The sequence below is a fragment of the Schistocerca nitens genome, chromosome 5, assembly GCF_023898315.1.
Source record: "Schistocerca nitens isolate TAMUIC-IGC-003100 chromosome 5, iqSchNite1.1, whole genome shotgun sequence".
Taxonomy (NCBI): Eukaryota; Metazoa; Arthropoda; class Insecta; order Orthoptera; family Acrididae; genus Schistocerca; species Schistocerca nitens.
The window spans coordinates 470291313-470303665 of record NC_064618.1 but is presented as its reverse complement, the minus strand read 5'-3'; the positions used below and the strand labels follow the sequence as shown (position 1 = coordinate 470303665).

The window sequence follows — 12353 nt, the reverse complement described above, 5'->3', positions numbered from 1 at the left end:
TGATGCTAATCTGGCCTCTGCAGGCTCCATTGAATTTGGGTTGCAACACACTTGAGAGGTTGGCCAAAAAGATTATATTGTGACAGTCTTTTTGTTGTGTCTGTCTATGACTCAGCATCTCCACTATATGGTGAGTAGTGATTTTCCTTTTCATAATATTGAATCATTCACTCACATGTGGTTTGGAATGAGTCAGGTTAAACATTAACAGCAAATCAGTTACAGCTACTTACACTGACAGTTCTGAAATTTACTTCTAGATTATTTTATACTTGTGTATATTTTGTCAGAAAACAGCTGCATGAAAAAAGAAAAGCCATTATGCCTTCTCTTACCCTATTAAGCTGTTTTTTTACCTCATACTTCAAATAAAGCGTTTTTGGGCAATGTCTAGATTTATTTACTACAAAATTAAGAGTTAGGTTTTTGGATACATGAGGATTTTCAGATTGCTGCCTGCTGTCTACCGTTAACCTTTGTATGCTCTTGCATCAGAGCATAAAAATTATTCTGAACCCTAGATAGGGATGCATAGTCTATGTGTAAATTATTTTACTTCTAATGTTGTTGTGAATTTCACGCGATTTGCAGCCCGAATATAGGTACACTACCTCTGTGTCATGTGGAACACACAACTGTGTGCCAGGTTCAGAAATATGAAGTTTAGAAGCTACTGGGATAACTGTATCTGATATTTGAAGTGTTTTACACACCTGTCAGCTACAAGGCTGCATCACACTGGGTGAAGATCGGTAACCTCAACAAAGTTAAGAGGATATTTGAATGATAAATAAATAGCTCAAAAAGATGCAAATGGATACAAGGCAAAGAGAGTGGAGAAAAAGCAATACATTTTGCAAGTTTTCAGCTTAATGCTGTGTATTAATAATCAGTAATAATAATAAAAACTGGAAATATATCTTCATTCATCCATTGTACAAGATTGGGCACAAAACAACTGCCAAAAAAATTTCTCTCCTTCAAGTCAATTTTCTCAGCCTGTTGCAATAACAGAACAACAACTAAGTATAAAAATAATGGAGAGTACCTTCAACCAAGCAAGCTTCTGCCCTCTTTAGTGATGTGCAGAACAAATCTTCAATGTAAAAACAATACTAAATACAAAACAGTCAGACACAGTCGAATCATCTGCTTATTTTATTATTTTTTTTTAACACTAACTAACAAGCAATCTCTCATTTCCATGCTCAAAGTACAATGGCTGAATCCTAAAATTCTAAATATAATTAAACACACCCACACCAATATAGGAAAGTGATATTCTTCAGCAAAATATCTGTATCTTACTGATCAAATCATGTTTATGGCAGGGTAACAATCTATTTTCACTCCTCTTTAACATAATTCTGGAGAGAGTCATCTGAGAATGAGAAAAAAACAAATGGAAATTTCTAAACTAACAGAGACCCATATAATTAGAATGACAGAAAGATGAAATCATAATTTCATGTCTAACTTCTGCAGATGACTTGGCCATATTAGCACTGATAGGTCACTGTAATGAAACACATAAAAACCCTCAAAGAATGTGCTTAAAAGTTTGCTTAAAAAATTCCTTCCATGAAAGCACAAATTATGTGTTCAAAACCCTGCATCCAAAAACTGTCTACAAAGTATATTCAGACTGAGAGAGTTCTGTATGTGAAGCACCTAGGTGAGATCTTTGAGAAGAGAAAAAATAGCATGGAGGATACGCGTACAGAAACTCAAGAAGGCATATGGAATAACTCATGATACCTACAACTAAAAATCTCTCATCACACATTTAAATATCAGGCACTACAACATATTTATCAAACCAGAAATGCTGTATGCCAGCAGTACTCTCAGACTTCACATAAAAGAAAGACATCGAAAACATCTGGAAACAGGACAAAAATCAGAAAAAAACAAAAAAATTCTCAAACTGTTTCACTGAAAAGGAGATAGAAAATTAAGGGGTACATCCATGGGCACTCAGCAACATGACTTACCTACAAGATTTTAACATACGTAGAACAATTGAAAGCTATATCCTGTATTCAAAAGTCACAAAAGATGATTGAAAGCTGTACACAGGCTTCACAAATCACAAAAAAACAGAAAGTGCCCAGGTAAATTCCTGTAGGTTTTAGACAGAAGCTCATGCAGACAAAAAATTGACAGATGGTAAGTGAATTCAGAGAATGAAACTGCAAAGAATGCAGGAACAAAATGGAATGAAAAAAGAAAGAGAATTCATAGAGAGAGAAAAATGAGAGCTGCATGGGACTTCAGAAAAACTGAATCATAAGGCTTGCATGGTCCAATCACACATAATAATAATATTAATAATAATAATAATAATACATCCAACTGTCTGAGGAAGTCAGGGACATGTGGCATCAGGATAAAGTTGACATTATTCCAATTATACTATCAACTGCAGGAGTCATACCACACAATATCCACCAGTACATCAATGCAATACAGCTACATCCAAACTTATATATACAACTACAGAAATCCGTAATTATTGATACATGTTCAATTACCCGAAAGTTCCTAAATGGAATATAACCCTTTAATGCATACTGTAGCTGATAAGCTACAGACCTCATTTCTTCGATTTATTCCATATGGAGAAACATTTTCAATCAAATTCGTTATGTAGCTAAGTGTATACAGGACGAGCTGAAGCAGTTCGACAGTGAGCTGTGTGGACATACTGCCAAGTGTGTGTTTTGGCGGAAAGTTGAGGTGTGTTTTTGGTGTTTGTGCACTGATTTCTGGGTTTGAAAATTACTTTTTCATTTTGAAAACGTAAGTAGATATGGTGTAAACAGTTAATTCGAGTGTCTTTGCGATAGATTTGAAATTAGGCCTGTTTTTGTGTATGTAGCTTATCAGCTACATTTTTCATTTACTGCATTTCAGGCGCTGACGTAAAAATGTCTCGAAAGAGTCAAGAAGAAATGCTTATGGAATGGTTAGAGATTCCACTAAGCAGTGATGACGATCTTGAGTGTTTCTCTGACGATTCCATTCAAGATGAGACATATGTTGCTCCAGAATCTGTTGATTGTGATAGTGACAGTAGTGACAAAGAAAGTCAAGTACCAGTAATTAGGACTGAAGATGTTTCTGGAACAAGACAATCTGATGTTATAATGAAGGAATCGACGTCACAGTTGTCTGATAATGCTCTGAAACTGCCATGCAGCAGCAAAAATGTTACCAAAAACAGCAGGAGTGTGGTTTGGAAAGATAAACAGTTGATTATTCCCGAACTGCAGTCAAAATTTCATGGCAATACTTCGTTACCAGAAGAAGTAATAAACTTAAATACTCCATACCAATTCTTCAAACATATATTTCCATCTAAATTGTTTGATCTAATTGTCGAAGAGTCTCATAGATACAGTGTGCAGTGTAATCCTGATAGACCAATAGATTTATCCTGTGATGACATAAAAAAATTTATAGGCATCTGTCTCGTAATGTCAATAGTTCATGTACCTAATACGAGGGATTACTGGGGAGAAGTTACTGGTACTCATCTGATCAAGACAACAATGACAGTGAATCAGTATGAGCAAATACGTAAGTTTCTTCACTTCAATGACAACAGTGCAATGATACCCAGGGGTGAAAAAGGTCATGATAGACTCTTCAAGATAAGACCCATAATAGAATTGATGAGATCTTGGTTTCAAACAATACCTGTTGAGGAGTGTGTTTCTGTTGATGAACAGATATGTTCAACAAAGGCTAGAAGTTATTTGAAACAATACATGCCAAACAAGCCTCATAAATATGGATACAAATTATTTGTTATTAGTGGCATATCTGGTTATGCCTACGATTTTGAGATTTTCACTGGAGATGAAAATGAACCAGAAAAAAGAGTGACTGGGGAGGAAGACTTGGGAGCAAGTGCAAATGTTGTAGTTCGACTCAGTAGGATACTACCAAGAAATATGAACCACAAACTGTACTGTGACAATTATTACACAAGTCTGCCACTGCTTGTATGGTTACATAAACAAGGAATTTACTCACTTGGGACAGTCAGAAGAAACAGAGTGCCAGACTGCAAGCTCCCTTCAGAAGCTGAGCTGAAGAAAATGGCACGAGGTGCATCAGTAGAGCGCATCGCAACAGTGGATGGTGTCGACATATCAAATGTAGTGTGGAAAGATAACAAGAGTGTGGTGTTGCTTTCTACATTTGCTGGACAGCAGCCTATTCATGAAGCAGGGAGGTATGACAAAAAAACAAAGTCAAGAATAACAATACCTTGTCCACAAATAATTAAGCTCTACAATAAACATATGGGAGGTGTTGACCTTCTTGACAGCATAATGGGTCGACATAAAATTCTTGTGAAAAGTCGAAAATGGTATATAAGATTGTTTTACCATCTCCTGGACATGGGAGTAGTCAATTCCTGGCTGTTGTATAGGAGAGTAGCAGAAACCAAAGGGATTAGGAGAACTATGAAACTCTCCGAATTTCGAATGGAAATTGCTCACTGTTTGTGTCGCTCAGGTCAAACTTCAGCAAAACGTGGAAGGCCAAGTAATGAACTCGAAAACCAAATACAAGCTAAGAAGACAAAGGGGCCCACAGCACATGTACCTCCACAAGATGTAAGGCTGGATCAAGTAGGTCACCTGCCTTCGTACTTGCAAGTGAGACAGAGGTGCAAAATGCCAGGATGCAAGGGATTTTCCTGGGTTCAGTGTAATAAATGTGCAGTTGCATTGTGTTTGCACAAACAAAAGAACTGTTTTCAAACTTTTCATGTAAAGTGATTATCACATGCTTGGGTACAAACCTGTTGGAACTAGATACCTTATTGTTCATATATAAAAGTGTATAAAATATACAATAAATGCTCAATATTTACAACATTAATGTCCTATTTATTATTTTAGGATTTTTCCCTTCCTATACAAAGTATTTAATCATAATCAACAATTAAATTACGAGAGATTTGGTCAAAATTGAGGGAGCAAAATAAGCACATTTATTGTGGCTCGTAAGGTGTTAACTCAAAATGTAGCTGATCAGCTACAAAGCGATTTTCAACAATAGTGCTTTGTTAATTTAATTTAAAAAATTTTTCAATATTTTTTTCGAAATGTAGGCACTATAAACTAAACATGGTAATTTTTACAGCTTGAAATAAAAAATCATGCATTTAAGGGATAACATATACCGTACAGTTAAAAGGAAGTCACGCTTGATCAAGGTCCGCATCACTTTCCATTTTTGACCAGACATAACGTCTGAGAAAAGAAACAAATAATAATAATAATAATCCAGAATTAAAATTTTTAACAGAACAATGACTAGCTGATCAGACATACCAATTATACTACCAACTACAGGAGTCATACCACACAATATCCACCAGTACATCAACACAATACAGCTACATCCAAACATATATATATATATATATATACACAACTACAGAAATCTGTAATTATTGATACATGTTCAATTACCCGAAAGTTCCTAAATACAATTTAACATATACCGTACAGTTAAAAGGAAGTCACGCTTGATGAAGGTCCGCGTCACTTTCCATTTTCAACCTGACATAACGTCTGAGACAGGAAAGAATAATAATAATAATAATAAATCCGTGGAGGCCCGGGAAAAGAATAGGCCTTATGTATGTTCTGCCAGTCGTAAAAAGCGATGAAAAGAACAAACCACTAATAGGGCTAACCCCCCTTTTAGTGTGATTAGTTGGTTCAGGACAGAACTAATGAAGCCTCGGACAAGCGCTGTCAAGGTCAGGGACGACGCTTGAATCTATGCCCGTCCACAATGGTAACGACACTGCTAGCCACATGGAAAATGATTTAAATCCAAATAGAGGCGTTTTGGAGGATATGCTTCCTGCAACCACTCTAGAAGGAAAACAAAGACAGAGGATGAGATGGTCAGATGAAGTTAACCGACACCTCATGTTCTGTTATTACCAAGCAACAAACTTAGGAACCAACACAACTGGATACAGATCACAAGTATACACAAAATTTATTACCAGATACCCAGAATTAAAATTTTTAACAGAACAACAACTAGCTGATCAGATCCGTGTAATAATCAAAAATAACAGGATACCCCAGTCAGAATTAGAAAATATCAAACAACAAGTACAACAAATACTGGAACAAAATAATGTGCAATCAGAAGAAGAAGAAAATACAGTAATAGACTCAAACATCCCAGAGCAAACAAACAAAGAACAACACGCATCAATTAAATAATCAGAGGAAAATGAAATCTTAAAACAGCCACCAGAACAAGCACAAATAGAACATGAAGTGACACACATGTTAGATATAGAAGAAAAATTTCAGCTGACATATATAGAATACAAAGACACAAATACAGACATTAGACCAATCTTGCATAGACCACCAAATAACCCACAAGTCGAAACAACAATAACAACTATCAACACAATCATACACAACAAAATAAATGAAAACACAACTATGGAAGAGTTACAACTACTGGTTTATATAGAAGCACTCACTACACTAAATATACACACTACGCAGAGATCTGAACAAACGAACACACAGAAGAAACCCACAAAACCAGCATAGCAACACAGGCTACAGATCAGAATAGAAAAACTGAGAAAAGACATCGGACAGCTAACACAATTTATAAGAAATGAAATATCAGATAAAAAACGAAAAAGGTTAGGTAAAATCTCACAACAAGAAGCAATAGAGCAGTTAGATGAAAAGAAGCAGAAATTACAAGCATTGGTCAAATGACTTAGAAAATACAAAAAAAGTGAAAATAGAAGGAAACAAAACCAAACATTCAGCACAAACCAAAAGAAATTTTATCAGACAATAGATAACACACACATTAAAATAGACAATCCACCAAACATAACATACATGGAACACTTCTGGAGCAACATATGGTCAAACCCAGTACAACATAACAGGCATGCACGGTGGATACAAGCAGAAACAGACACATACAAGATGATACCACAAATGCCTGAAGTGATAATTTTGCAACATGAAGTCACCCGAGCAATTAATTCTATGCGCAATTGGAAAGCCCCTGGAAAAGATAAAATAGCAAATTTCTGGCTAAAGAAGTTCACCTCAACATATTCACATCCAACTAAATTATTCAACAGTTACATTGCAGATCCATACACATTCCCTGATACACTTACACATGGAATAACTTATCTGAAACCTAAAGATCAAGCAGACACAGCAAACCCAGCAAAATATCGCCCCATAACATGCCTACCAACAAAGGAGCACGAGGATGTAAAGCACAACTGATAATCGATGCAGAGGTGACATATCAAGCTAAAACTAAACGAAGGTCGCTACACTACGCATACATTGATTACCAAAAAGCTTTTGATAGTGTACCCCACTCATGGTTACTACAAATATTGGAAATATACAAAGTAGATCCTAAATTGATACAGTTCCTAAACATAGTAATGAAAAATTGGAAAACCACACTTAATATCCAAACAAATTCAAATAATATCTCATCACAGCCAATACAGATTAAGCATGGGATATACCAAGGAGACTCATTAAGTCTTTTCTGGTTCTGCCTTGCTCTGAACCCACTATCCAACATGCTAAATAATACAAATTATGGATATAATATTACTGGAACATATCAACACAAAATCACACATTTGCTGTATAGATGCTGTATGGATGATCTAAAACTACTGGCATCAACAAATCAACAACTCAACCAATTACTAAAGATAACAGAAGTATTCAGCAATGATACAAATATGGCTTTTGGAACAGACAAATGTAAGAAAAATAGCATAGTCAAGGGAAAACACACTAAACAAGAAGATTACTTATTGGATAACCACAGGACTGCATAGAAGTGATGGAAAAAACAGATGCCTATAAATATCTAGGATACAGGCAAAAAATACGAATAGATAATACAAATATTAAAGAAGAACTAAAAGAAAAATATAGACAAAGACTAACAAAAATACTGAAAACAGAATTGAGAGCAAGAAACAAGAAAAAATCTATAAATACTTATGCTATACCAATATTGAACTACTCATTTGGAGTAGTGAAATGGAGTAACACAGACCTAGAAGCACTCAATACACTTACACAATCACAATGCCACAAATATAGAATACATCACATACATTCAGCAACAGAAAGATTGACATTAAGCAGAAAGGAAGGAGGAAGGGGATTTATCGACATAAAAAACCTACGTTATGGACAGGTAGACAACTTAAGAAAATTCTTTATAGAACGAGCAGAAACTAGCAAAATACACAAAGCAATCACTCATATAAATACATCGGCTACGCCATTGCAATTTCACAACCACTTCTACAACCCTTTAGACCACATAACAACAACAGATACAAAGAAAGTAAATTGGAAAAAGAAAACACTACATGGCAAGCACCCGTATCATCTAACACAGCCACACATCGATCAAGACGCATCCAACACATGGCTAAGAAAAGGCAATCTATACAGTGAGATGGAAGGATTCATGATTGCAATACAGGATCAAACAATAAACACCAGATATTACAGCAAGCATATTATTAAAGATCCCAATACGACAACAGATAAATGCAGACTTTGCAAACAACAAATATAAACAGTAGATCACATCACAAGCGGATGTACAGTACTAGCAAATACAGAATACACCAGAAGACATGACAATGTAGCAAAAATAATACATCAACAACTTGCCATATAACATAAACTAATAAAACAACACGTTCCCACATACAAGTATGCAGCACAAAATGTGGAGAATGATGAATACAAATTATACTGGAACAGAACCATTATAACAGATAAAACAACACCATATAACAAACCTGACATCATACTCACCAATAAAAAGAAGAAATTAGCACAACTAATCGAGATATCCATACCCAATACAACAAATATACAGAAGAAAACAGGAGAAAAAATTGAAAAATACATCCAACTGGCTGAGGAAGTCAAGGGCATGTGGCATCAGGATAAAGTTGACATTATACCAATTATACTATCAACTACAGGAGTCATACAACACAATATCCACCAGTACATCAATGCAATACAGCTACATCCAAACGTATAAATACAACTACAGAAATCTATAATTATTGATACAATGATACATGTTCAACTACCCGAAAGTTCCTAAATGCAATGTAACATATACTGTACAGTTAAAAGGAAGTCATGCTTGATCAAGGTTCCACATCACTTTCCATTTTTAACCAGATATAACGTCTGAGAAAGGAAAGAAATAATAATAATGTGGAGGTGGTATCTTGCTACTGTTTAGGGGAGTACAATTTCTAATGAACATGTGTGATACGCATGTGTAATGTGCAGTGAACTGAGCTAACAAAACATGGCTTAAGGACTGATTTAATGCTTCAGTTTGGCACTAGCTGCTTGCCGCACCTTCAAGGTGCTACAGACATTCTTTGGGGTTCTGACAAAAAGGATATCATTGGAGTGTTCAACTCAACAATGTCACTCATTTTAACTTATTATCAAATGTAGACGTAACACTTTCCAGACTTTTGTAATACACTACCTAACATATTCCTAATAATATTATACAGTGCTATTTCACTTCTGTAAATACCCTTTTCATTTTGCCCAGTTTTCTCAAAGTTGCGAGGTGACAAGAATGTTTTATAACTCCTTTGTACTTTTTTCCTTTTTCCTGTCCGTAACATAATCAGTTTTTTCAGTTTGTTGGCCTAGTGTTAAGAAACATCACTTACACATTTATTTTCTCATCATACATCTTCAGTAGTACACTAAAACAGAGAAGCAGGGCACTCCAAAATATACTGCATGTTGTGGACCTGACCACAATCAAAGAGGATGTCACCCTCATCCTTCAAGCCCCAGCTTGCTAAGTTTGTCACTTATAATTCATTCATTCATTCATTCACACATTGTGTTCTGTAAATCCCACCACAATGAAAGGCTATGGGGATGTGGAATGAGTCATGTCACACATTAACAGGCAGAAGCAGCCACAGCAGGTTACTTCATTGATGCTACAACTGAATAATCTCTAAGTCTTCAAGTGATGTTTTCACTGTTTTCTTCAATACATTTGTCTTGGAAGGTAGGGGATAGGGGCAGGTTAGTAATTCAAACAAAGTGAAGATAATGTTATGTAGAACATCCAAGATATTACAAGCAGTGGCTTAATTAAGAATACACCTCAATTATTGTAAATTATATTCATCATTTGTGAGGCATGCCATCTGTGACCTCTAGTTCTTAAAAAAATTAGAAATCAATGCAATCTTAATGTGTACAGCACTATAATTTAAATAATTAGAAAAAGGTGAAGAATGAAACAGTGTGTCAGTTTCAGGGAGAAAGTGGGCTGTACCTGATTCCACAAATACTTATATGAATTCCAGTATCATTTTTTTTATTGGGATGTAAGTTCTTACACATTACAGTGCCATCATAAATGCATCAATGTACTTTATTGCACTGCAGTAGCAATGTTGCCAGGGAAGGATGTAGCCATGATCTCCCATAAGAAAGTCTCCCAGCACCTGGAGAAAAACAAATAAAACAGTAATTAGAATGACAAGATTTTTTTAACAGTTAGCATCTCAAATATTTGTTGAGTACTTGTACTTGTACTTCAATTATTATTTTATTTTGAGTTTTTGGATATGGTTTTAGTGTATAAATAACTTACTTATATGTGGAAAGCTTCAAACATTACATGCATGCTTAGTGTGGCTCTGTTGATAAAATACAATATTTACAGCTACATCTACATACATACTGTAGAAGCCATAGTATGGTGTGTGTTGGAGAGTACCTTGTATCACTACTAATCATTCCCTTTCAAGTTCCATTCACAAATGGAATAGGGATAAGACTCTAAAGTTGCCATTTTGGTCAGTTTTGAGAACTGTCATGCCACAAGAATTAAATTTTATAGGTGACACATAAAACTTATTACATTCCAGAGCATTAATGGTTATTCATTTTGTATGAGAATTCTGTAATGAATAACATATCTGTACTCATGGCTAGTGCCTCCTTGTAAACATCTGTGGGATAGATGGTTCACTATCGATGGACTGAGCTTGTGCTCTCTTGAAATGTCATGATCAACTCTTTAGCAAATTGTTAATGTAATTTGGACTAAATAAAAGTGGGTGCAAGAAGAGATCATGGACATTTGACTGAAAAACACAAGAAACAAAGTCTACACTGCACCATTTGAAACAAGCAGCATATTTGTTGTCCATTGACATTGTGCTTCTTCGCAAAAACACCCACTTGCATTCTGCTGAGTTGATGGAGAATTTGCTCCAACAGTTTAAATGTGTAGTTTCTGAACATTAACCTTATAGCCTGATCTTGGCCTTGAGTGATTACCACCATTTTCCCAAATAGAAGGACTTTGAGGGGGAGGGAGCACTGTGGAAATGACAACAAACTGAAAGAAGACATTAGTGCCTGGTTCAACAACTTGGTGGCAACTGAGAATACAAAAGGCATGTGAAAGATTGTGAAGACATACATAAAATGTTTTTAAACTTGAAGAGTGACTACATAAAAAAATAGCTAAGATATCAAAATATGTTGTAACATGAGTTTCCTTTCCTCATCTTGAACTAAAGTACCTGGAGAAACCAACATTACTCTTATTCTATGTATCATTAATATGTTGTTTCCAATTAAATTTCTCATCAGTGTGGCTACTAATTGTTTTTTTAACATTTTTCGCTAGTTACTGTCCTTACTTTATGCTCTTCTTTTATTGGTTAAGTTATACACTGTCTAATACAGATTTGTGTGTTCCATGTTTTATGTAAAAATGTAATCATACATTAATGTTAATCACTCCTCCTATTGACATGTGTCAGTTGTACTCCATTTTAACTTAGTTTTGTCAGCTAAAATAACTATTTTGCTTCACAAATGTAAGAGAAGTCATTTATGTCCTTGTGATTTTCAGTTTGTAGACTGGTTTGATGCAGCTCTTCACATTAGACTTTCCAAGATTTAACTTTATATTCAAAGTTAAAAAATTTCTCTTTTCCAGGAATGTTTTTCTTGCTGACAGTCTTCATTTTACATCCTGTCTACTTTGCCCATTGTCACTTACATTATTGCCCAAATAGCAAAATTGTCTACTATTTTTAATGTTTCATTTCCTAATCTAATTCTTCAGCATCACCTAATTTAATTTGACAATATTGTTTCCTTCATTTTACTTTCATTGATATTCATCTTATTACCTCTTTTCACAACACTGTGCATTCTGTTCAAATGCTCTTCTAAATC

The 12353-nt window shown here is 35.1% G+C and overlaps 2 protein-coding genes across 2 annotated transcripts in view; one reads left to right on the top strand and one right to left on the bottom strand.

Annotated features, from left to right (window-relative positions):
• Positions 1–2930: 2930 nt before the first annotated feature.
• LOC126260535 (piggyBac transposable element-derived protein 2-like) lies at positions 2931–5196 on the top strand. The gene is made up of 2 exons (XM_049957869.1): positions 2931–4646; positions 5164–5196. Exons 1-2 carry the CDS (start codon positions 2931–2933, stop codon positions 5194–5196), a joined length of 1749 nt encoding a protein of 582 aa, XP_049813826.1.
• Positions 5197–10453: 5257 nt separating this feature from the next.
• The window catches only part of LOC126259331 (UDP-glucose 6-dehydrogenase), a 93504-nt gene continuing 91604 nt past the window's right edge, over positions 10454–12353 (bottom strand). Inside the window, exon 11 of the mRNA XM_049956027.1 lies at positions 10454–10600. Coding sequence (XP_049811984.1) covers positions 10518–10600 — 83 coding nt within the window. The 3' untranslated portion in view covers positions 10454–10517. The remainder of the gene's footprint in view (positions 10601–12353) is intronic.

Excerpts from the sequence above, each read along its gene's own strand:
- LOC126260535 (XM_049957869.1), top strand. The coding sequence starts at position 2,931 with ATGTCTCGAAAGAGTCAAGAAGAAATGCTTATGGAATGGTTAGAGATT. Across the intron at positions 4,647-5,163 it reads AAGATGTAAGGCTGGATCAA|CTTGAAATAAAAAATCATGC; the intron begins GTAGGTCACCTG and ends TAATTTTTACAG.